The sequence below is a fragment of the Leptodactylus fuscus genome, chromosome 9 (assembly GCF_031893055.1).
Source record: "Leptodactylus fuscus isolate aLepFus1 chromosome 9, aLepFus1.hap2, whole genome shotgun sequence".
NCBI lineage: Eukaryota > Metazoa > Chordata > Amphibia > Anura > Leptodactylidae > Leptodactylus > Leptodactylus fuscus.
The window spans coordinates 83,877,513-83,904,534 of NC_134273.1; the positions used below are offsets into that span (position 1 = coordinate 83,877,513).

The window sequence follows — 27,022 nt, forward strand, 5'->3', positions numbered from 1 at the left end:
TTACAAGTCATAGAATATATTTTATTTACTATTTTAGGAACAAAAGAAAAAAAAAAAAAACGCATCCACAACTCATTGCTCGACATGGTGATGGGTTGTATAACGGTAGCGCAGCACCATTCTCCTAGACACGGCAGAGGCGGCCATTTTTATGGGTGACCTGAGGGCAGTCATGAATTGATTAAGGGTGTATAGGACCAGTTATAAGGCTGCCCAGACACATGAGATAGATCGAGCTCTCTTCTAGGATTCTCCCATACACATGCATGCTCGGCTCAGCCGACTGTGCACATGTTCTCAATCGGGACGGGGATAAGCGGCTAACAGACACCTCTGGCGGCGGCTTATCTGATTGGGAGGGCTGGAATCCAACATGCCAGAGTCAGCGGGTTGGCTATAGATCTGATGTGTATGGCCAGCTTAAGGTGCATTCTCTTCAATGACAATTTGCCCAGCAGAATGGCCGCCAATGACAATATGGTTGTAGAGTACCTCTCTTTAGAGGGGTTTTCTAGGACTGTGATATTGAGCTCTATGTCCTCCTCTCAGATCCGTGACCACATGGCCCATTCAAATGAAGTGGTCGAGTTGCAATACCAAGCACAGCCACTATACCACGTGCTGCGCTGTGGTGCACAGGCCACATGAATATCATAGTCCTGGACAACCCCTTTAAGCTCTCGATGAACCATACAAAACCCCACTGAGGTCTTAGTGCAAAGTTCTCCTGGACCAGTCTGTAGGGGGCAGTACAGTCACTCGCAGGACACGGCTGTAAAACCAGCAGCAACTGCGAGTCACATAGCTATCCATTACTAGGAAAATGCTGGCTGCAATCCCAATGTACTAAGCAGGAATATCTGGTGGTCGTGACGTACATTATTGCTATCAATAACCCATCGGTGGAAACAAGACATACCTGGGCACCTGCAGAAACCTGCAGAGGGGGGGGGGGGGGGGGGGGGGGGGAGAACAGACTCTGCAAAATCTACAGGTCAGCCAGGGCGGACAATCTGAAAAAAATCAAACCAAGCCATATTGTAACGTATAGAAAAGAAACACAAAGCCGCGGGAACTCAGAAGAGCGACACGAAACTGAAACTACACCCATTGCATTCCAAGGTACCCGTTCTAAGGACTGATTTTTTTTTTTTCTTCCTTTTTAATATTCTCTGTTGTTCCCCTTTTAACAGACACGTATCACAAAATAGAAGTATTTGGTTTAATGACATCTGTCCAGAAGCAAAAAAAGAAAAAAAAAAGTGCAAAATGACATGGAACGCATTTCGTGGTAAACTCAAAGGCTTTGCATTCGATGAACGGCCCCTCATCCCAGACACACTGTAACGGAGCCCTTGCTGTTAGCAGTTGGCGTTTTATAGATTTTGTGTGTGTGTGGTAAAAGGCACATATGTTCATGAAGTTTACATCCATTGCTTTTTGTAACCAGGGCCGGCGCCCGATAAATAGACATATTACACCGCAATGGGATCCAAAAGAGCGTAACACGTCTTTTTTTTCCTAACCGTAGCATTATCGTGTCGTCATAGATAGCAAGGTATGACCGCCGTAGTTCAGGCAAAATCTATGTAACAGAGGGCCAAAGCTGCGTCAAGCACCCGCGCATGGAACAGTCCACATGATATCCGTGGTTGTTTGGAGCAGAAGATACCAAACAACGAAACAAATGGGGGGGAGGGGAGATAAACACAAACATACACACTGGGGTAACAGAGGTATTTGCATCATCAATATGGAATGTTTTAGAACCATGTAAAATAAATAAGTATAACAATATTATTCAGTGCTCTGTCCAGCACAGCGTAGTAAATGCCCTCTCTGCTTTATAGGCCGAGTCTTCGGACAGGCCAGGCCCGTCGTATCCTGCAATGATTTCGGCCGCCACAACGCGGTCATCATTTTGGAATAGACATAGTTATTCTAGTGCTTCAATTGTTTCATTTTTTTTTTGCCTCCTCCTTTTATTCGCTGCTGTCGTCTCTTATTTCTTTAATAATAGCTATTAAGTTTTGGAGTCCGAAAATGTAGCCCGTGTCCTGTCCTTCGTGGACCACGCTGTCCTCCCTGTAAAATTTGCAGGTGGTGTGTGCAAAGTCTATCATGCGGACGTCTACGTTGCTGGCCGCGTGTTTGTTGCTGGAAGGTTTGTAGGCGTAGGCCCCGGCCGATTCGTCCGAAGACTCCTCCGATAAGTCCCCTAGGTCTTCCGAGTCGGAGTCCATGGGAACCTCCGGCAATTCCTTCCCGTCGTATATAATAAGCAGTGAACTGGAATAAAAACGGTAAGACTCCTGTTTTTCTAAAACGATTTTGAGTTCTGTCAGTTTTTTGATCACAGGGTCTATCAGTTCCCGGCGCAGGGTTTTGCCGTTGTGAAAGAATTGGTAAAGTGCTTCCTTAAAGCCCTGGACTGAGAGTTTCCTGCCGTGGTATTTGTTCATGAACATGAGTTGCCCGGTGCCAGTCTGGTAGACCTGCAAACAGAGGAGAGAAAACCATGAGAGTCGCACTTTGATCTCGGCCTTTATGCACACTCATATCGAAGGAGAACGTGCCAACTGTGCAAAAGTGAATCCAGATATCGCCATTGCTTCACAGTTTAGAAGACCTGATTTGTGCATTTTACAATTTGTTGCAACCTAATAATAGGGTAAAGGGTCAGGGAGAAACCCTCCGTGATTTCTGGGAACCTTCAGGCTGTGAGGGTGCATTTTCTTGCTCCGCATGCGGAATAGACAGTATAATCGTATGACCACTGGCGGCCATGTGCGGGCAGGCTTTCAGATGGATGCGGCTACTGCTATGTAGTAAAGTCACTGCTGCAAAATAACCTCAGCCATGGCCTTCCTTCTTTATTTGCTCAATTACTTGCCCTAATCTTAATTTCTATCATCCACACCACATATACTATAAAGGTTAGTGCTGTACATAATCTAAGCCTTTGAGATTTTCATGAGGATATTCGCCGGTCGTAAAGTGATGGCAGATTATGATCTGCGGGGTCAGACCTCTGTGACCTCCACCGACCCGTTAAGATGCCACAGCACTGGTGTAAGGGTGCAGCGCCCTCACCCCGAAGACTCCGGTAACTGCAGTGCAGCCACATTCAGACAAATGGAGGTCTAGCAGTTTCCTGCACGGACGGGTCTGGACACCACGGCGCAGGCTGTGGCCCCCAGAGGAAAGACCCTCTGATCATAAAATGCCAGCATATCCTAGCAATAAGCTCAGATAATAATAATAATACCGCACTGTGAACCAATGGCACATGTAGAAGTGGTTAATGTATTAGGAGGGGACCGGACGGAGAATACTGTGTACAGAACACTGATGGATTCTCGCTGGAATTAAATTAAAATCTGTAACAATGTGACCTTCCCGTATTTACAGAGGGATGATCCAATTACATTCGCCGCCATCCGCCTTGCACAAACAAGAGCGCTAATTAGTTCTGAGATCCTCCCCCATTATAGCCCGAGCTCTAATCAATCACGTCACGCTACTACGTAAACACATCCATGCTTTGTGACCTATAAACAGCCCGGCTCGTCTCACATGCTGTCTGAACAGGGGCTTTATTTAGAGCATGTCATCATCTAAAAGGCAAGACGCCAGGACTTGAGAACCTCACCTGCATACCGCACACCCGGACGCCAATAATTGCAGACGTGCTTTGCTGACACTTCTGGATTTGATTGGCTTTCTTCTCTTCTGATGCGTCGTCGCCATGTTGCCGTGTGCCCATCTTTAGGTCTAGGACACACGGGACTTGGTACCGGCACGTCAGGTTTTCCAATAAGATAAATTCTAACTGGTTAAGGAAAGCACGCTTTAATATTACAATAATACAAATTATAAGTCTAATGATGAGAATAATACTAAGCAATGACCCTTTGGAAGAGCAGGGCCAGAATTCAGGGACATGGTGCTCAATGCAAGTGCCTAAAACTGGCCAAAAATGAGATGCCTTCACTTTTTACCAATTCTAACAAGTTCCAAAGGAAAGCGAGTAATATAACGTGACAGGCTATCGCCGCCCGGCTATGTGATACCAAACAGCAGCCATGTCAGGTTTTCTCTCAGCTGCCTGAAGGTTACTTGTGTATTAAGGAGACCTTAAGATCTTTGTCCTATTCTGAGAACAAGAAGAGCATCTGAAGTCATGTTGGGCATTTAGAGTTAATCCGCTTTCACTTCCTAGTACATGTCTAATCGTCAGACTGCCTAAGATATGATAAGCTTAGATTATACTGACTGCGGAGTCACCTCTGCTAAAGGGCGGCATCCTCAGCGACGACGTGCAGAAAATCAACAAGTTCACTGCTAGATATCCAGGAATCTGCCCCAAGTAAAGTCCTGCAGCAATGAAGAGACTTCTCATTGGGCGCGTCACTTACCCCCGTCAGGGAGACCTGAGCCCATTGCTGGTTACATCATCCTGGAGAGGCAAATCTAACCAACAAAAGCCTGGGATTACGTGTGCAGAGCCAAATATCAATGGCTGCATGTGCCCAATTTGGGGATGGATCCTTGATGTGCTCACATCATCTACCTACACAGTCTAGAAGCACTGGTATAAAAGGATACTGTATTGGTTTCGGTGTTTGGCGTTTTCCTTCATGCGCTGGAGTTGTTGCTGGTGACACTTCATGCTCCATGGGTTGTGCTTAAATTGTGAGCTGACGTTCCCTTTCTTCTCCACGCTGTAATACAAGACTTCAGATTTCTTTAACCATTCAAATTCTTCTTCTAGTTTGTGACTAAAAAAGAAGAAAAGCAAAATAAAGGTCAGAATCGACATCAGGCATGGCACAGCACGGCTAAAAGAATAGCAAGTATCTTGTTATTGCAAATTAGATCCAAAGTATATGCAAAGTGTTCCTGTTCCTTTCCTTTATTGGGCAACCCCCGGGGGGTTCATCAGAGCCAGAAATGGTGCAGTACAGAAGCCTGTGTTGCTCCAATGCCACTTATGGTGACCCATAGGTGAAACTATAGGTGCAAGAAAAGCAGCCATATTACCACCATCTAACATCTGTTTCCCCAAGAACAACCATAGTGATACTCCCCATGGGCCAAGTCTACACATTGTTGGTTTTTGTTGCAGATTTTGCTGCTTTTTTTGAGCCAAAGCCAGGACTGGATTTATCAGAAGGAAGACGTATAAGAGCTTCCTGTTCCTTTTGAAGTCGGTCTTGGCTTTGGCTCAGAAATCTGCAACAAATAAAGCAGCTTTTCTGCAACAAAACTGATCTGGGTTCACAGATCTCGCAAGGACAACACTGCAGCCATATTCCGGTGCAGACCATACAAGGCAGAACCTCACCTTTTTATTTTCTCTTCTTTCCTATGTTGCCGAACCCTTTCCTTGGTGAGGTTATCGTTCTCCAACAGAAGACCCTTCTTATTCGACCACCTGAGCAGTTTGCTTTTGGCCTCGCTGCAGTCCGTCATGAAGTCGACGTTTTCCAAGTGGTCTTGGTCCCGGTTTAAAGGATAGGCAATGAGGCATAGATTCCCGTCTTCATCTTCTTCAAAGCTTACAGACACCACACCTGCAAAAGGTAGAAAGGACGGCCGGTTTAGGAGCGAGAAGTGGAAGGCCAAACGCAAAGTAACCCATGGTTACGTCAAAGATCTGTGTTGTATGTATCTTACCCAATCCTTAGCAAATATCCTGCAACAGGCCAAACCTCATCTGCCAAACCTAACAAATACCAAAACAGCTAAACATAGAAACACCTGACACAGAAACAAGGCATCAAAATATAGGAATCGAGAGATGAGGACACGTCGCTGTACGACCCATCAGAGCAAAACACAAACACTGACAAAAATAATAACAGGAGACGATTTCCAGTCATAAAAATATTTATTGAGAGAAAATAAATATTCTTTATTGATTTCAATTGAGGGAGAAAAAAAAAAAAATAACGAAGATGTAAAACATTTCCTATTTACATCTTAGCAGCGAAAACACCGGATGTGTTTCCAATATGCAAAAAGCATCGAATATCATAAAACTGGGAAGGAAGGGTTCAAGGCATCGGATTAGGAGATGAGCAAAGCATAGCAAAAGAAAAGGAAGCAAAAAAAAGGAGACAAACACATCACAGCGGACGCCACGGACAGGGCCTCGGGTTATGGAAACCATCTGCGTTAATACTATTTACGAAGCAAACAAGTGAGACAAAGCAAATGGGATTCTTCGTGGTCAAAGCACTTGGTGCGTCGTCTGCTGGTATCAGAGTCTCTAATGCACTGATAGCTTAATACAGTCTTTAAGCAGCAGGTTCGGCGGGTTTTTCCAAAAAGTCCTCTTAGTCCTGAACTGTCCCTTATTCCTAGAGACGTGGCCCAGCTACCTTCGGGGAGGACGACAGGCAGACCTGGGAGCGCGGCACAGGAGTGGACAGTCTCTGCTTTCAAGCATAAAAAAAAGGATATATATATATATATATATATATGGAAGGACACTAAGAGGGGAACAGGGAGAAGCGAGCTAGCAAACACCTCCGAGGACCGTCAATGCAAAGTGCCCAACCCCCCCCACCACATTAAAAACTAGAACATCAAAGAAAATATAAAACAGAACAGAAAACAGCTGATAACATAAAGCATAACACTTCATAGACGTGAATAATTCTCCATTAATACCACATGGTTACCTGTCAACGTATAGGCCGCATGGCTGACACAAAGCTACAAGGCGTCTTACACAACTATGAATCACCTTTCACTTGCAAACCCAATAGACTTAAGAACAAAGAATATTGTGTCAGGAATGCAGTGCCCTTGGGAACCGGGATTTCCACTTGCATCACTTCAGGTGATTCATGGCGGGTGTTTAAGGTAAACCCTTTAATCCAAAAATAAAGTTCCATTTCCTCTGAAAGGGAAAGTTCCCGCATAGACAGGACGCGGCAGTCTCATACTTATCCTGTGGCTTTTCTCCGACAAGAGATTTATTATTATTATTATAGACCCATCAATGTGACACCAACCTCAAGTTTCCACAATGAAAGGTAAAAAGTTTAAAGAGGAGAAAAGAGAGAAAAAAAAACGGGAGAGGAAAAAATATAAAGAAAAAAAAAAATAGATATTAAAGTCTATATTAGACCAGGTAGCTTTAGACACCGGTCTTCTGTATTGCACTTACCTACAGGAGTCTAAGGGAGACTTAAGGCCACAAGCACAGCTTGTCTAAACTCTAATGAGACCCAATGGTGATCTCCAACACTCGCCTCACAGCCTGTCCCTGACAACATCAAAATATGTGAAAAAAAAAGGAACAATTCCCAATACTGGGAAGAGCTTAAGGATTAACAGGTCACAGCGACATTTGTACAAGGCGCAAGCAAGGCCGACGTTCCCCCCACCAGGAGTCCAGGGCTTACCTTTGTACTGAGGTGTGAATTTTCTGATGTCGGTAGGGAGTGTTTCATAGAACAGGTGCTCCCTCTGAATCAGGGGCTTACAGATGGTCTTGTCGTTAAAGCGAAGGACACAAGAGTGCCCCCCGACCTGGTGTAAAAAAGGCTCGAGCAGAACTCCCTTTGCGTAGCGCTCCACTTCCATAGCTCCGAATGCTGGGCTCATCGTTCCTGCACATTAGAGAACGCCCGATGGCTCCTTCAGATCTGTCCTTTAAAGGCGGCTTACCCGGTCTCTGTTAAAACAAATGCAAAAAAGAAACAGGGATCCCTTTCTGTTAGACCGGGGTAAGACTCAGTCCGTGCAGGCGCTAAAAAAATCTTTCCATGGCACAATCCAGAGGCTTCTCTCCTCCGCCAGGCAAAATCCTCAACTGAGCTCTCGGGCTTAAAGCACCGAGACAAATAGACTGATGTCACACTGGAGAAGAAAAACAAGCCTGCGGACTCCGCCTGCAAAGACGTGCGGGCCAATCGCCTATGTATCTGGGAGGACCCAAGGAAACTGGCCCGAGAGACAAAAGAAGGTGGAGTAACAAGGCGGCCGCTGCGCTCAGCTGTTTTTGTCTTTCTAAGTCACAAAATATTGATATCATACAGCGGAGAACAGCAGCTATATACATGTACAAGCACTGTGTATACACATCATACAGCAGCTATATACCCGTACAGGCACCATATATACATTATACAGCAGCTATATACCCATACAGGCACCATGTATACAGTATACAGCAGCTATATACCCGTACAGGCACCATGTATACAGCAGCTATATACCCGTACAAGCACCATGTATACACATCATACAGCAGCTATATACCCATACAGGCACCATGTATACACAGTATACAGCAGCTATAGACCTGTACAAGCACCATGTATACACATCATACAGCAGCTATATACCCATACAGGCACCATGTATACACAGTATACAGCAGCTATATACCTGTACAGGCACCATGTATACAGCAGCTATATACCCGTACAGGCACCATGTATACAGCAGCTATATACCCGTACAGGCACCATATATACACAGTATACAGCAGCTATATACCCGTATAGGCACCGTGTATACATTATACAGCAGCTATATACACATGTACAACTACTGTGTATACACAGTATACAGCAGCTATATACCCGTACAGGCACCATGTATACACAGTATACAGCAGCTATATACCCGTACAGGCACCATATACACAGTATACAGCAGCTATATACCTGTACAGGCACCATATATACATTATACAGCAGCTATATACCCGTACAAGCACCATATATACATTATACAGCAGCTATATACCCGTACAAGCACCATATATACATTATACAGCAGCTATATACCCGTACAGGCATCATATATACATTATACAGCAGCTATATACCCGTACCGGCATCATATATACATTATACAGCAGCTATATACCCGTACCGGCATCATATATACATTATACAGCAGCTATATACCTATTCAGACACCATATATACATTATACAGCAGCTATATACCCGTACCGGCATCATATATACATTATACAGCAGCTATATACCTATTCAGACACCATATATACATTATACAGCAGCTATATACCCGTACAAGCACCATATATACATTATACCAAGCCAATAATTCAGACAAATATATACAGGCAATCATTATCTCTATGCATATACAGGTCTAGGAATAATAGCACATCTATGTGGCCGTCCAGCTGTTCCAAACTACAAGTCCCAGCATGCCCTGGCATCATTCCATATCTGTCATTTTCTATGCAATGCACATGTCTGACCTGCCTTGAACATGTGAACACAGCGAGCACAAAAGCATTCGCTACCGCAGCGCACGAGAAAAACAGCTAATAAACAGCATGGAGCCCGATCTGGTGCGATGTCTAGGACAGGCCGACTGAGGAGACCCCATAGTCACCATCAGATTCTGATCCAACACAAACACAATGTATTAGGATGAATCCAACCTCACACAACATACACCTCTGTACTGCAGCTCGGAGGCACTAGAGGGCGCTCTACGCTGCGGTATTAGTACGACGTGCTCCGGCTAACACGCCTTTGTTTACTCATTTGTATAACACTCAGATTACCTCCATCTCTTCCCTCTAAAACAACACGGAAAAGCCGAAGGGGAACGTCTTAGATTACTCGCCGGCCGGTCCATTGCATTTGCTTCCTTGACATGGTGAACGTCAAAAATACAACCGGCACGAAAAACCATGAGAATGAGGAAAGACATAAGAGATATAAAGAGTAACGTAACTCAGTCGTTCCTATACAGGGAGAATTTCGCTCCCACCGTAGGGAATGAGTGGGGAGAACATGGAGGCAGCGCCGCGCCCCACCGGTTCCCAGATGAGATCATTATCCCACTCAGGATGACGCGACACTTTGGAAATTTCCTGGCACGCGCTCATGTCTCTTTCCAAAGAACTTAACATAATTAGGGATGGAGAAGAGTCTGGTAGGATCTCCTGTCGCTGGCGCAGAGCGACTGCGGGTCTACAGGGCATTATAAATTATTAGGATGCCCCAAGTTCGGGGCAGTAGGTCCACGGTCAGGATGTGGAGCCGTAAGACGGACGCTGAGATACGGGGACAATACATCTGTCGCGTCAGCCCAGAATTTTTTTTTTTTACTGCAATGTATTTTTTACGACAATTTTGTTAATCCAAAAACACTGTGACAAGTTGTTACGCTATTTTAACCCCTTGCTTCCTGCAGGGATCTATTTGGGATAAACCTTGGGTTTCCGGGCTGGTTCCGAAACTGGGTCGTGAGATCGTAATAAGAACCCGCGTTGAACCTCCTCCTCTCTGCACTTCCATGTTCGCAGGCAGTTTGTTAGTCCGTGTCGGAGTCTCCGCCTGACGTTTAATAACAAGGGGCATCCAATGAACCCCAATATAGTCAAAGGGTCCATCAGGGCTGTTGTAGGTGTCCGCTGCTCTGCCGGCCCCATAGTACGGGTAAATACCAGTTAGCGCAGGTGAGGAGGGGGATCGTTTCAGGTGCCAGGTCCTTATTCCGATCACATGACCCAAAGTTGGAATTAATCTGCAAACCCCAAGGAAGGAAGTGATTAAGCGGTCCTTAGCTATCCCCTTTATACAGGGTTATCCCATGAACAACGTGTTCTCCCTAGATGTCAAATGTCTGGTCGAGGTCCTATAGGTCACAAAAAAGGGCTCATTCACAAATCTGCCACCTGTGATCATATCCCAAAATTCAGCTTCACTTCACAAGGTACTTCGGAGCAATAAGATAAGAGACAGACATTCGGACAAAATGTACGGACTTCATTAGAAAGCGCCTCAGAAATTTGGGCACCGATAGCAAATCTCTAAGCAGCCGGTCATGACGTTTGCTTAATCTAACAAGTATCTGGCCATGAAGGGATCTATAAAGGGTTAAGCCAATCAATGATGCAACACAAACTCTCTCCAGAGACGTCGCTCTTGTAGATGGAACTAGAGACGCTTTCCTTTGGACACGTCAACAAGATTCACCCTCGGTACTTTTCTAACATGGGATTCATCCACAGGGAATCTGATGAAAAATCTGCAAATGTTACAAGTGCACTTGGATAAAAGTCATAGATTTTGGTGCAAATTTGCTGCAGCCATGTCAGAAAAACACACCCATGTGTTTCAAAAAAGCTGCCACAAAATGCACCAGGTCGTCTACGGCACAAGGTCTCGGTCAGGTCCCGATAGCCATTGGCACTTGTAGCTGTGGCTCATGGACGTCTTACACCGTGACTAAGAACCCTGTATCCGGTGATCTGATGAAGAACAGCCCCGGCCTTCTCTTCCCACGCCAGAGAGCATTTCTGGGGATATTCTGTACAAAACCTAAAAAGCCGGCCTGGACCCTTCCCAGTATAAGAGAGGGCCTGTCGGGAAAACAGAGAACTTGGCCGCCGCAAATAAACAATTCTCCTTCACGTAAAGGCTACGAGAAGATCAACAACATCAGAAGAGGGCGGATTAGGAGGCCATGTTAACAGGACCATGTCAGGCACATCTGTTTTACATTTGTGGCCATCTGGATATGTGAGCGCTCTATATCATCATGTAATATTAGCGGATATGATACAGCGCCGAATACGGCACAAACAAAACCCGTGTTATAGAAGAGCAAACACTGCACAATGCAAAACAATACAGGTATTCAGCGACAAGTCCTCATCCGCCATCAGATAATCCCACAGTCATCCGGACGCATTATACTGCACAGTAAACATGGACGGATTAAACTACCTGAGGTTAAGGCCCCGCATAGTGAGCCGCAGCCATATAGCGCGGTGGTGAGGTTTCTGCAATGGGTGGATTGGATTCGCGTATTCTTGCTATGGCCAAACTGCGGTGTTTACGCCACGTGGGGCTCAAAGAGATTTTCTGGACCTGTATAAGGATGGAATATCCTTGAGATGTGTGATCACCCAGGACCCCTCCACAGATCAACTGTTTGTTGTCACGTCCATTGATCAAATAGTAAAGTAGCAGCTCAGTCCCCTTCAAGTGAATGGGGCTGAGCTGCAATACCAAGTACAACCACTAGACAATGTACTGCACTGAGTTTGGTATTAGCAGGGCTCGCTCATCGCTGCAGCATCTTCCAGCAGCGGATCTGTGGGGATCCTGGGTGTCACATATGGATAACCTATCCTCACCTCAGACCATCAATATCCAGGTCCTAGGAAACCTCTTCACCACCAAATATTCTATGTGAGTCTGATCCTGCAATCCTACTCTGAATAAGACTAGGCAGGGCGATATAAGTCGGCACAGCAGCTGCGGACACAAAACGGAGGGAAGACTTTTTGCAAAACGGATTCAAGTGTTGGATTCATTACAATTGTTTACAGCGGGGTACAAAGCCTTAAAGGGATCCTCTGCGGCAAACCTGTCAGTATTATATGGCCACAATGTAGTTGGGATAAACCTAGGAGGAGGATTTAAGCATCTCCTCTATCCATGAGTCCCATTGGATCCTCACTAATAATGTCTTTGTGTATTATAATAGGAGTTATCTCTCTGTAATACAATCATGTTTATTACTGGCAGGTATAAGAATAGCCGCAGTATCAGCCGCATTGCTGACAGCTAATACACGTGACTTCTATGGCCATGTACAGTAAGATATCCCGTGTGCGATACAATTCCTAGAAGTCTGATAACACGCACTGCGTGACCCCAACCCGAGAAAGTGCAAAGACAAGAAACAGGTAGATCTCCAAGGTGGTGACAAGAGGGGACCCTATACCTCTCCATTATCAAATCAAAGGATAACCAGCGCTGTGAGGTCATCAGTCAGCTGACTGTGATGTCACGGTTTCACTATGACACAGCAGTCCATTCCAATCCGCTGACTCATGGACCGCCCTAGGCATTGTGTAGGTTATCAAACTCTTACACCATCATGATACGTAGTAAATACTGGACTAGTCAGCGAGCCGTGACGGAGATTGTTATGCTGGATAAACAGGAACGCTATAGACACGCGGGGCGGAACTACGGTGTTATCTCACTTGGCAGCAAACACTATACAATGGATGGAGCTTGGACATGGGCCAATATGAAGAATTGGCTGCATCTTCTGTACTTCATGAAGGGTCATAGAAATAAATACAGGGCGCCCTGATGTAGGTGGAGTCTATGCCGGGTACAGAAGCCGCCAGCAACTCATTCATCAATAATCCCAAAACTTTCAAGAGTTTTAGTGGCTTCCAACTCAGCTGACAGCACTTTGTGAGAGTCATGAGCGCTACTCACCAGGTTCTACATGGGATGAACCTCGGCGTCCTGGGCCGATCTGACTAGAACCAGCACCCGAGCAGTAACACCTCGACCTATGTGTATAGGTAGTGAGTTAGCGATATTATTGAAGATATCAGACTAGATCATGGTCAGCCTCCATAATACAAGCTACTTTGAGAGACAAAGGGGGATTGACTCAAATAATGGTTTCAATTACTTTACCCCAAGTTGGAACCAGCCCAGAAACTGGAGGTCTGGCCATAATAGTGAGTTTTTAAACAGTCCCTGCACAACCCCTTTAATACAGATGGCCTATTCCAAGGACACATGTTTAATGGTGGGGGTCTGATGCCGAGGAACCCTACTGATCATCTGTCTGAAGGGGAAGCAACACCCTGGAATGGTCACAGCTCGGTACATGGTGTAGTGGCTGTCAATGGTGCACAAAATACAAGGGAGAGTGTTTGGAAATGGCTTCTTAAAGGGGTTATCCAATCTGGGTAACTGGATAGGGGATAACTGCAGATGGGTGGAGGAGGAGTTTAGCCCCCTGTTGTGAATGGGAGCAGTGGTCACCCCTCCATTTATTTCAATAGGAGGGCCAGAGATGAATGGATCTATGCATGTGCTGCCCAAAACACCCCCACTCTCCTGATTGCTGACACCACCAATGTGCAAGTTAATCCCCATCCTGTGTATAGCAATACAACCCCATCCCACCAGTTATAACCCATCTTAATAAGGATCAACCCCTTTAAGCCCAATTCATTGGTCATCCATGAGAACAACACAACCCGGCTTACATGATGACGGTAACTTGTCCTGAAAAAAACAAGACTGTTCGCTTGGAGCATACTGAAAAAAATATCTCAGCAACAAACCCCAGTGCACTCCGTCCCCTGGGATCCCGTATTCTGCGGCCCTTGTTTTCCTACATGTTTACTGCCGGGGCTGCTAGGCTACAAGGCAGCCATGAGCAGTTTTTACCTTGTACTAATGCAATGATCCCCCCCAGGACTGTGTGATCTGTGTCATTACAAGAGCCGCTTCCTACCCCGAGTAACACCGCCATCTCCTGTGACAGCGATGTGGGAATACCTGGAGGACAGAAAGTTCTGCTGGATATTCTTCTATACCTACCGCACGCTTATAGTATTACAGTAAGCTAAATATACGCAACCTCTGACCGGACCGGAGGATATAGGAGAACATAGTTCGACTCAAATACCTGCACTTAGTTTAGCGAGGATGCTGTATCAGTCACAACATGGCTCACATTGCCCAGGGGTCACAAATACGAAGAAAATTCACGTGCGCAGCACAAAGACCTAACCACGGCAATGTTGTGTCTGCACAGGGAGCGATAACACAGGAGCCCTCATAGGGAAGCAGTCACACCAAAAATACCACTCTCATCAATGGGATCTCATGTGTTGTCCATTTTCACCAAATCCAGGAGTGTGAGCCCATCCTCAGCAGAACTCGTGTCTTCATAATCTCAGAGCAGCCGCTACTATAATGGACGGCAGAGACTCGAAACATCACTTCCTTCATGTTCAATGTTTTGTAACCAAACGAGCCTGGAGCTCACATGGCCTGGAGAATCTGGGACAAACATTTCCAGCATTTCACAGCCTGTCTAGGTAATGGTCGTATAAAGCGGGAATAATCACTTCTGCCTGGGTGTTATACAGAACCGCAAACTAAAGGGGAACCAGAACCAGCATATCACCCCAGTCCTGCAGATAGATAGGTTACTGTCACCAGACCCAGCATATCACCCAGCTCTGCAGATAGATAGGTTACTGTCACCAGACCCAGCATATCACCCAGCTCTGCAGATAGATAGGTTACTGTCACCAGACCCGGCATATCACCCCAGCCCTGCAGATAGATAGGTTAGTGTCACCAGAACCAGTATATCACCCCAGCCCTGCAGATAGATAGGTTACTGTCACCAGAACCAGCATATCACCCCAGCCCTGCAGATAGATAGGTTACTGTCACCAGACCCAGCATATCACCCAGCTCTGCAGATAGATAGGTTACTGTCACCAGACCCGGCATATCACCCCAGTCCTGCAGATAGATAGGTTACTGTCACCAGACCCAGCATATCACCCAGCTCTGCAGATAGATAGGTTACTGTCACCAGACCCGGCATATCACCCCAGCCCTGCAGATAGATAGGTTACTGTCACCAGACCCGGCATATCACCCCAGCCCTGCAGATAGATAGGTTAGTGTCACCAGACCCGGCATATCACCCCAGCCCTGCAGATAGATAGGTTAGTGTCACCAGACCCAGCATATCACCCCAGCCCTGCAGATAGATAGGTTACTGTCACCGGAACCAGCATATCACCCCAGCCCTGCAGATAGATAGGTTACTGTCACCAGAACCAGCATATCACCCCAGTCCTGCAGATAGATAGGTTACTGTCACCAGAACCAGCATATCACCCCAGTCCTGCAGATAGATAGGTTATATGTCACCAGACCCAGCATATCACCCCAGCCCTGCAGATAGATAGGTTACTGTCACCAGACCCAGCATATCACCCCAGTCCTGCAGATAGATAGGTTACTGTCACCGGAACCAGCATATCACCCCAGCCCTGCAGATAGATAGGTTACTGTCACCAGACCCGGCATATCACCCCAGCCCTGCAGATAGATAGGTTACTGTCACCAGACCCAGCATATCACCCCAGCCCTGCAGATAGATAGGTTAGTGTCACTGAATCTGACAGTGTTCTCCCCTTGTGAGTCGGAGCCTTTGTTGCAGAGATCTCCTTCTTTTGGTACAAGGGTGTCACCGCTCACCTCTATAGAGAAATAGCAGCGCTCCCATTGCTCCAAAGAGCTGATTTGCAGATTGACGAAAACAGTAATACACAAGGGGAGAACACCGCTATAAGACAGGCTCTTTTTACCCCATCAATAAAAAGTAATGAAGACCCCAGCATCATCCATGTTCACCACAATATAGAGCAGGGACAATGAGGTGGGAAGGGGAATCTTCTAAACACCTCAGGGGCCAGTCAAGGATCTGCTTGGGCACTTCTAGTTTCTATTTTAAGGATTATGACACCTCTTATCTCCAATGGGAACAAGTGCTGGCCTACGATAAAAGGCAACATGTCCGACCCTTGTGCCCCACCCCCCCATACATTACATTATATGCAGATCCTTGCCGCATTCACCAACAATGTGTACGTCCAGCCTTAGTACAGAATGAACCGCTCCGTGTCTGGTCACGCTGGGACCCGAGCCGACATCAGGAACATGTACACATCCTATGACATTTGTTGACTGACGCCTTTCCATGTTCGGTTAGCTATTCTTTATTATTAGCCCCCATTTTTCAGCAGGGGATTAGTCAACTATATATACAACGCAGGGAATATCCTAAACATGTTATACACTTAGCCACAGGATGACATCTGTCTGTACGGAGACGGTGCTGAACATTGCAGGGACATAGTGTTATACTACAGACGGAGGGCAGAAGCTTGGCGAGAACACATCAGTAATACATGGGGATAATGAGAATCCTAAAACACTCCTCACCTTCACAACCGGACAGCCTTTTATTGCTTCTGTCTATAACCCCCCCCTGGTGTCCCTGCTAATCTATGGAGGCAGAATCAGTGCTGCCCCCTTCTGGCAGATGACACTATAGACCCCTCTTACTTCACCTGCATTGTCATCATCATCATCATCATCTCAGGTATGTTGCCCTGCAGTGAACGAAGGGTTACTATACAGAGACCTGGCTATGGCGCCAGTGACTGAGCATGTGCGTCCACCAGCTCATTACGAGGACGTGCACATTACTATATTCTATGAACACCAGGTGGCAAAATACTATGAAAATAATAGACTTATACCAAGCACAGCACTGTACGTATTAGGTGATATTTCAGCTTAGGCCCATTCACTTGAATGAGTCTGAACTGCTGCTGTTGCGTTTGTGATGTCATCGGACAGGGATGGGAGCACCTTGGCCTCTTCAAATAGCTGATCAGCGACGGCCCCTGGTATCAACCCCCCACCAATCACTTACTGTGTACTGATCGCACGGATAGAGTATCATTATACGGAGGGAGGGACAGCCGCATTCCAGATTTATTTTCCCCTTTTACCGTCCCCCGTCCCGCTGTTCCATGTCACTACCAATATAGAGCCAGCATGAAGCAGGGGACAGCGCTGACTTATTTACGTGCTTAGTGACCTACATACGAGGCTATTAGGAGACAACCTACATAGAAGCGCTGCGTCCGCTAAACAAGATCATGAAAACACAAACCCTTAAAGGGCAGCTCCACCCAGACGGGAAACTCACTTATAGGCGGAGACCCACAAATGTAAACAAAGAAGCTTGCTGTGTAAATGGAACCCATTTTTGGCAGGTCACCTGGGAGATGAGCTGGTCCTGGCACCTATTAGTACGGCCAGGTCAATAAACAATGGATACAGCGGCCTGTATACTGCGTATGGTCTATACAATAGAGAATAGCGAGGGGCACAATAACGCGATGGCTAAGGTTACGTTCACATTTGTGCCGGCGTCACTATGACCTCCTGAAATCAGCAGAGAAAAGGTCTATGGCCCCATACACATGGCTGTATTTGTATGGATCAGTGAGGAAGGACGCAGGGCTGACCAGGACCGAAATGAAAATCACGATAAATTGAATATTTTATTCGGATTCAGGACACGCCTCCTTATATACCACACCCCCATTTTATACGCCACTGAGTTTTGGTTTCGGTTATTCACATGTAACCGACCCAGATCGGATAATGTACATTACGTGACAAATCCTTTAGCCAATGGCGGCGTTGCGGGATGGCCTGGAGGCAAAATAATTGTAATAATAATCCATGTCAGCAAATTCACAACCATTAATTCAGCTCAATTATTTTCCGATCGGTTGCCCGGCCCTTTTCCTGTCCATAGCTATTGCAGCTCGGGCTGGGGTCACGCCTGCGCCTACGCACTGTTTGGGATTTCGTCCCCGCAAAATGCGGAGAGAAAAGTCCTGCAAACATTTTTCGTGCGAAAACCCGGCGGACTCCATTCAGTCTACAGGGTCCACGGGGTTACTGCTTTTTAAGCGGCCTGAGGAATGGAAGGCCGAGCACAAGTGTAATCCCAGTGCAAGTCTGTCTATTCCAGGGATTAGCACTCCAGTTATTATGACACTACAACTCCCAACATGTTCCAGTCACTTCTGTGGGAGTGCACTGCATGCTGGATAGTGGAGTTTCACAACCACTAGGATGCCGAAAGTGCCTAACCTACTAATATGGGCCATGGAAAGACATACCGCACCCGAATGCCACGTAGGGCCTGACTACAGTCATGTGCATGGGACCTTAGGCAGATTTTCCACCACAGTCCCCTCCCATACGTAGCCCATTACTCTTCTATTGTTTGTGTTCTCTTTCCTATGGCGTAATGAGATATTCTGAGTCTTGCAGTAAGACATCTGGCGGGATTACAGGCAATTTGTTGCTTAGATCTGACTGACTGTAAGGCAATTATGTGATAAACATCTCCGCACAGCGACAGGACTATCAGTGCAAAACTGGCCTGCGTGGCAAAAACAACCCGGTGTGTGTGTGAACAGCGCTGTCAATAGTAACCAGTCATACGTTTGCTGCTCTGACCGGGCACTGTATTTGCATTCATTTTCATGGGAAACCTCAGCTGATCACGTATCCTCCTGTCATAGGAAGAAGGGAAAGCAAAGGATGAGAGTGAAGCAGCCGGGGCCTGAGCCGATTTGTTTGCAGAGTTATCTGAATGTGCACTAAAGGCTTCAGCAGATCAGAAACCGGAAACCGCAGATCTCGGCCTTAGACCTTAACTCTTTCAGCATGAAGTGCAAATGATTTATTTTTGTGCATGGTTAGCAATAGTGGAAAGCAAGTTCGGCAGCGGTTTTGATGAGATTTGTGAGGTATGAATAAGAAATTTAATGTTTTAGGCCCGGACTAAATATCTGAAAGTGCCCTCCACCTGGCTCAGATCTTTTGTTGCTCAATGGTTGTTTTTTTTAGGCAATGGGTGGAACAGGGCAAGAATGTAGGTGGGCCGGGACACCCCGATCCGTCACATATACTATAATGCATGCCAGAAAACTGGCGCCAGTTATATCACACATCTAGGCCAGTTCCGGACTTGTGTAGATTCCAGTTCAGGGAACCCTTAAGAGGCCAGAGCCATGACACCCAAGGCACTTAGGCCTGGTACTGGGTGCCAAGGGCAAAGTTGTGCTGTGATTGCAAACATCATGGGAGCATCACAGGAGCAAGGCTTCAGGTGCAATGTCTTGGGCTTTTTGCATTGAACCTTCCCAACCCCTCAACAATCAGAAGAAAGCGAAAGCTGTGGCTGAAAGAAAGAACAGAGGGGCTGGGGGGTATTTGGTGCATAGAGCCATAGTCATAGCACATCAAGAGAATTAAATGCCCCATGTGCAACAGCAGAAACAAGGGGGTTGAAAAATGGATTCCTTGGTCAAGCAACTTCCATAACCATTATCGCATTACATTCAGCCGCTCTACATAGCACTGTCAGCACTGACAACTCCGCCATGTGCGCCCATTAAATGCCATCCTCTCATCTGGTCCTCAGTATGAAGAAGCAATGCCGTGAGAAGCCTCAGAGAATCAGCAGCACGCCTTGCTAAATCTGACACTACTGATGGGCCAAGACAACACCTCCAGTCATGCCTGAACCATCCAGAGATCAGCTGACATTGGATCTATGTGAATTTCTGCAAACTATGATGACTTATATCGTACAGAGGGAGAAAATATTGCAGATTTTAGAGAACATTCATAAACAGGTAAAATACTAGGCGATGGCAGGGGGATCCTAGAGGTTTTGCAAATGTGAACTAGAAGTACCAGCAAAAAAAACAGGCAATAATAATAAGGATAAACACTGAGTGGCTGGAACAAGAACACTATTGCACCATAAAACACGTCAGCACCAGCAATGACAGAGCGAGCAGAGCTAAATGGAAACACATGCACAACATACATGTTATGGAAAGATCTTCTAAGAACCCGAGCTAGCAACACTATGTTATGTCTACGCCCCGCTCCAGAGCTCAGGGTCATTAGTCACATACTGATGGCCTGTGGTTAGGGTAAGGTCATTGATACCTGATCGGTGGTAGCCGACACCCAAGACCCCACATATCAGCTGCTAGAAGTGAGATTCTGCATCACAGGTAGTGATGCCACATTTTCCATCATGTGCCCTGAAACTCAGTCCCATTGAAGAAAATGAGGTTGAGTTGCAAATACAAAATACAACCCCTATACAAGGTACAGTGCTGTGCATGGTATACAGTGAGGTGGCCGCAGCGCTCACCCAAACACCCCACCAATAAGATACTGATGCTCCATCCTAAGTATAGGTTATCAATTTTTAACTGCCCAAAAACCCCTTTAAGGGGCTAATATTTGGTCAGCACTAGCCTTGAGCTATTAGAGTACAAGTTAGATTTATAGTGACAGTGCCGGCGGTGTATTAATAGTGTAATACAGACGCTCCAGCAATCCAAGGTCAATATGCTCAGATATTTAGGTTACAGCATCAGCTGCAAGTGACAGGTACAAATATATACACACACTTATAATTACACACATTATATATACACACTTCTAACAGGGGTCAGATTACCTATATATATATATATATATATATATATATATATATATATATATATATATATATATGTGTATTATTTTTTTATTGAAACGTGACCTCAGCCTGGAGAGACATATTCAGTTTGTGTGCGACATATAGGTCATCATTCAATAGATAATCCCTTTAACAGCATGCAGAGATATTCTTTACAACAGCCACCTGGACCAAAGGAACCTGTAGACTGGAGAAGACATTTATGGGGGAGTATGAGTGCATGCTTTGTGACCGGTGACCATCGCCTATTGTCAGTAATGGTGCCTGTTTTAGGAAGGAGGGGGGGGGTACCTTTTATGATCATCCTGTCTGTGATGATGATGATGATAATGTGGTCTATTTTTCCTCTATTTTTTTACATGTTGATAACGACGTGGAAAATATTTTAAAATATAGGTTTAAGACAAGAAAATTAAAGTAAAGCAAGTGTGTGGTCTAGTGCGGACCCTGCATTGACCAGAAGATCAGTCTTACAGGGGAAGGGCAAGATAGAGATTGTGCGTCACCCAACAAACCAAAATAAAAACCAGTCCATATGTCCTACAGGACTTGCAGCTCCATCGCCTTCACACCCACAGCAGAATCTGTTCTGGATTTGCTGACGCCATTCAGAACGCCTGAATGCAGAAATGTATTATCAAAACACCACAGGCCCCTTCCATAATGATGTATGTTCTGTACCATCAGCGTCTTAGATGTGTTTAGAAGACACTCATTCACACACAAAGCTGCTATCACCAGAGTTTTCGCTGTCCCTCCATGACTCTCTTATGTAACAGTAGCCTGGGACATTCAGAGTGATAGGTAAAGCTGTAGAATATACAATCTAGATTGATGGCGCTATGGAGCCATGATTAATAGTCTAGTTAGGAGCATACATGGCAGGTCCCGGCCTCGTTCAGGGTTTGACCAGGTCAGAGATGGGGTTAGGACGGGTCAGGCGAGATATGTTTTCATTATGGTCTGGCTTGGCATAGGCTATAAAGCCTGGAATATCCATCGGGACGCGGAGGGAACAGGCCATTATCACCCCCAGAGGACACAGCTCCTGGAAGAGGGTACATCTGACACTTGACAGGAACAGGGAGCCAAGACACGTACCCATAATATAACGCTGAAGCGGAGACGCCATCAAAGCAACGGGAAAATACAGGACTTCTGCAAAATATGGAAACACTGACAGAAAAGGAAAACTGTTCAGCAGATAGCGATCCAATATTTTGGCACAAGCTGGTAGTCGTGTCACCAACATGGTAGCCATTCTTAGAGCAGCCTTCTTGGATTCATCTTCAGTTAGGTAGTCATGTGACGCAACAAAATGGCAGAGAAATAATGGTGTGATTTTACATGATGCCAGGCCACAAGGGCGATACAATCTGGGTCGTCCTCGGTCCGTCGTTGCAGAATCTGAATTTTTAATGGTTCCGAGTCCACCGGTAGGTTTCAGCCTTTGCTGCAGGTACATCCATAGAGATTTTGGGTATTCCAGCTTTGGTCAGAGAACCTGTTTCTGCAAATTTGCAAAGAAGTTTGGCAACTGCACCGTGTACAATGGGAGGATGTTTGGGTGGTGATGACTGAAATCTTCTGCAACAAAACGTGTATCGTTCTCCGGAAAGGGGGAACAATCTCAACTCCTCCTACTTGGGATACACAGCACCCTTCTTATCTCTCATATGGAATAAAAATCATAGTTTTAAAGCAGCAATGGCTACGTTAACACAAAGCCCACCATTGTTGTTCTGTAAGATTCTCCACCAGTTTGATGTGTCACACTCACCCAGCTTCCAATTTGAAAAGGTACAATCCAAGATGGCGGCATTCAAGTTGGCCGACACGCTGATGTCTGAGACTGCCAAAAACAGCCAAGTGCCTGGGGTCCTGCGCAGCGAGCAGAGTCACACCCCTCAATGGTTTCTGATTGTTGACTCGTACATATAAAGCACACATACATATGCACATCTATATAGCTTAATACTGCCATAGAATGCTCAATCAATACCGTCATTTGGTGCCTAAATAGTACCTCCATACAGTATCAAAAAATTACCACCATAAGGTGCCCATGTAACACCGACATTTCCTACACAATACTGCCACGCTATAACCAAATAAAACTGCAGATCAACGTCCATATAATATCGCAATACAATGCCCAGATAGAGAAAGAACCGCAGTTGACTATAAACAAATTGCTCAGAGTGGGTAAAAAAAAGGCACGTGAACCCCCCAAATATCTGGTCTCCGCTTCCTGGTCCCTCTCAACATTCAGGAATTGCCATTCAGTGATCGGCCAGAGCACCGCGGCATTCAGTGATCGGCCAGAGCACCGCGGCATTCAGTGATCGGCCAGAGCACCGCGGCATTCAGTGATCGGCCAGAGCACCGCCGCATTCAGTGATCGGCAAGAGCACCGCCGCATTCACTGATCGGCAAGAGCACCGCCGCATTCACTGATCGGCAAGAGCACCGCCGCATTCACTGATCGGCAAGAGCACCGCGGCATTCAGTGATCGGCAAGAGCACCGCCGCATTCAGTGATCGGCCAGAGCACCGCCGCATTCAGTGATCGGCCAGAGCACCGCCGCATTCAGTGATCGGCCAGAGCACCGCCGCATTCAGTGATCGGCCAGAGCACCGCCGCATTCACTGATCGGCCAGAGCACCGCCGCATTCACTGATCGGCCAGAGCACCGCCGCATTCACTGATCGGCCAGAGCACCGCCGCATTCACTGATCGGCCAGAGCACCGCCGCATTCACTGATCGGCCAGAGCACCGCCGCATTCACTGATCGGCGAGAGCACCGCCGCATTCAGTGATCGCTCAGAGCACCGCCGCATTCAGTGATCGGCCAGAGCACCGCCGCATTCAGTGATCGGCCAGAGCACCGCCGCATTCAGTGATCGGCCAGAGCACCGCCGCATTCAGTGATCGGCCAGAGCACCGCCGCATTCACTGATCGGCCAGAGCACCGCCGCATTCACTGATCGGCCAGAGCACCGCCGCATTCAGTGATCGCTCAGAGCACCGCCGCATTCAGTGATCGCTCAGACTACCGCCGCATTCAGTGATCGCTCAGACTACCGCCGCATTCACTGATCGGTCAGAGCACCGCCGCATTCAGTGATCGGCCAGACCACCGCCGCATTCACTGATCGGCCAGAGCACCGCCGCATTCAGTGATCGGCCAGAGCACCGCCGCATTCAGTGATCGGCCAGAGCACCGCCGCATTCAGTGATCGCTCAGAGCACCGCCGCATTCAGTGATCGGCCAGAGCACCGCCGCATTCAGTGATCGGCCAGAGCACCGCCGCATTCAGTGATCGGCCAGAGCACCGCCGCATTCAGTGATCGGCCAGAGCACCGCCGCATTCAGTGATCGGCCAGAGCACCGCCGCATTCAGTGATCGGCCAGAGCACCGCCGCATTCAGTGATCGGCCAGAGCACCGCCGCATTCAGTGATCGGCCAGAGCACCGCCGCATTCAGTGATCGGCCAGAGCACCGCCGCATTCAGTGATCGGCCAGAGCACCGCCGCATTCACTGATCGGCCAGAGCACCGCCGCATTCACTGATCGGCCAGAGCACCGCCGCATTCACTGATCGGTCAGAGCACCGCCGCATTCACTGATCGGTCAGAGCACCGCCGCATTCAGTGATCGCTCAGAGCACCGCCGCATTCAGTGATCGCTCAGAGCACCGCCGCATTCAGTGATCGGTCAGAGCACCGCGGCATTCAGTGATCGCTCAGAGCACCGCGGCATTCAGTGATCGCTCAGAGCACCGCCGCATTCAGTGATCGCTCAGAGCACCGCCGCATTCAGTGATCGCTCAGACTACCGCTGACCTGCGGGTTATCCCATTTACTGTGGATAGGGAATAACTTGCTTCATGGGAAAACCCCCTTCACCTCATAGTAAACCATTTTGCAAGTGATGTTTTAACATTCAGAAAACCCCTTAAAAGATAAAGGTCTAGGGCTCTGAAGAAGTTAAAGCTGAAGTCCTGAAGGTCCATATTCTGTACCGTCAGGGCCCAATCTCTCAAATTCTCTGTGTTTGTAGTCCCACAAAGACCAAGAAGGCCATTACGTCAAGGCTGGACCTTTCAAGATCAAATGTAGAGCAAAGTGGACGGATTTCGGTCCTTTCTAGTAAACTACAGGAAATGCAAGTTAAGAAACAATTACACGTCATGAATTCCTTGCACTCTGCCTTCCCCTATAAGGAAGTGTTAGTGCGCTCTGATACATTGTATACGTGATCTTAAGGGCATAGCGCTGTCACAGACATCTATAGGGGACATAGGGCGGATTATTAGATACGCCATTCACTCCTCTCCACAGTAAGGTACATGGCCACTAACCGTATGCAGCTTGTCACAAAATATTCTTGACTCGCCCACAGAAGTGTTGGATGACAGATGGAGCTGCGTTCATTTTTTTTTTTTTTGTACTGAACACGAACGGCGACCGTCACGGATGACAAAATCGAAGATGCCTGTGACAACCGTAGGAGTCTGTGCATTGGATTTGTGTCCCAGTATATATAGAGGATGAGTTATGTAATCAGAAACACAGATATAATCATTGTATAGCAGCCTCTACGCTGGATCTGTGGGCATGCTGCGACTTGTAGTTCCACAATAAACATTCCATCCTGTATTTTATGCATACGTTTACATACACACTCTTGTCCTATATATATGGCCCTACAGAAACCTATGGAAAGGTATAGAACCCATTGGTATACGTCAGTACCTTCTATATTCAAGCGGTCACAGAACTACAACTCCTAGCATGCTGCATTCCCATCTATGGGAGCACCATATACAGGTGAACAATCGTGCATGCTGGGAGTTGTAGTGTCAGCACAGCTGGTGTGCAGAAGGTTTCTAGGCCTATATATATATCATACATACAGAGTAAAGATGACGTATATGATATGATCTCGTCTCACCACAAGTCTCAGGATATCCGGTCTGACTAGATACCGCTGGCTATGCTAAGAATAATGGATCTATAATGATATTTCATCTATAATCCTTGTATAGCAGCCTCCACTATAGATCTATGGGCATGCTGTGACTTGTAGTCCCACAATACACATTCAGCTCTGGCTCTATTCCATCCCCTGTCATACACACAGCCCTATAGAAACCTATGGATTCCTCTTGTACAGCTTCGTCATGGTGTCAGCACATTCAGGACTACAATTCCCAGGATGCTCCAGTCACATCTATACAAAGGTGACAGGCAGGTGAGCAGCAGTGCATGCTGGGAGTTGTAGTACCAATCCTGTCTTATCACAGTACAAGTCCCTGTCAGGCTCACTAGCCCTGGGCATGCTGAGACTTATGGTTAGCGGCCTATGGTTAGCCATGCTGCGCCTTGTAGTCCCCCAATAACCTGTCAGTTCATGGCCATTAGGACGACCCCCAAATATAACCCACATCCGGTTAGCGGCCACCTATAGCTCCCCGCCCCCACCCACCGGCCTATAACAGCCGTGACCGGAGCGGCCATCAGCCGTTTATTTTACCTGAGCTTCCCCTCGGTCCCGGCTTCTCAGCGGCTTCCTCTCTTTTGTCTCAGCGGAATGAAAATGGCGGCGTTAGCATCTGGGCCTCGGCGAAGAGCCGGCTTCCTATTGGTCGGACACAAGAGGCGCTCGCTGATTGGCGGAGAGTCTGAGGCTGGTTACTAGGGTAGAATGTGCCGGGTGATGATGAGGAGGCGGTGGGTGAGGGGCGCGGACAATGGCTCCTCAGGACAAGTGTTTGCTTCTTGTCACCTCCTCAGGATTGGGGAAGATTTACAGACTGTCAAGTAAGGAGGAAGGAAACAGATAAGGGTGATAAGACACCTCAGTATAATGCCACCAGTCTGACAGAGCCGCACAATATGGCTGAACCTGACTTTGGTTTGACCACCATTATGGCGCATCAATTGTCAGGCCTGTTCACACATTGCGTATGACAGACCCAATTATTGTACATTGAAATGAATGGACCGAGTCACAAATACGGCCAAGATTGTGCAGCTCTTCATTA

General features: G+C 46.9%; 1 protein-coding gene across 2 annotated transcripts; it reads right to left on the reverse strand.

Annotated features, from left to right (window-relative positions):
• IP6K2 (inositol hexakisphosphate kinase 2) lies at window positions 1-26,575 on the reverse strand. 2 transcript variants are annotated; one of them, XM_075286746.1, is made up of 6 exons: window positions 26,512-26,575; window positions 7,419-7,690; window positions 5,348-5,576; window positions 4,609-4,781; window positions 3,653-3,828; window positions 1-2,495 (listed from the first exon to the last, which is right to left on the reverse strand). In XM_075286746.1, exons 2-6 carry the CDS (start codon window positions 7,618-7,620, stop codon window positions 1,983-1,985), a joined length of 1,293 nt encoding a protein of 430 aa, XP_075142847.1. In that variant the 5' UTR covers window positions 7,621-7,690; window positions 26,512-26,575; the 3' UTR covers window positions 1-1,982. The 2 variants fall into 2 exon arrangements, with proteins under 2 accessions (XP_075142847.1, XP_075142846.1); XM_075286745.1 differs by lacking the exon at window positions 26,512-26,575 and having other exon boundaries at window positions 7,419-7,849.
• Window positions 26,576-27,022: the final 447 nt, after the last annotated feature.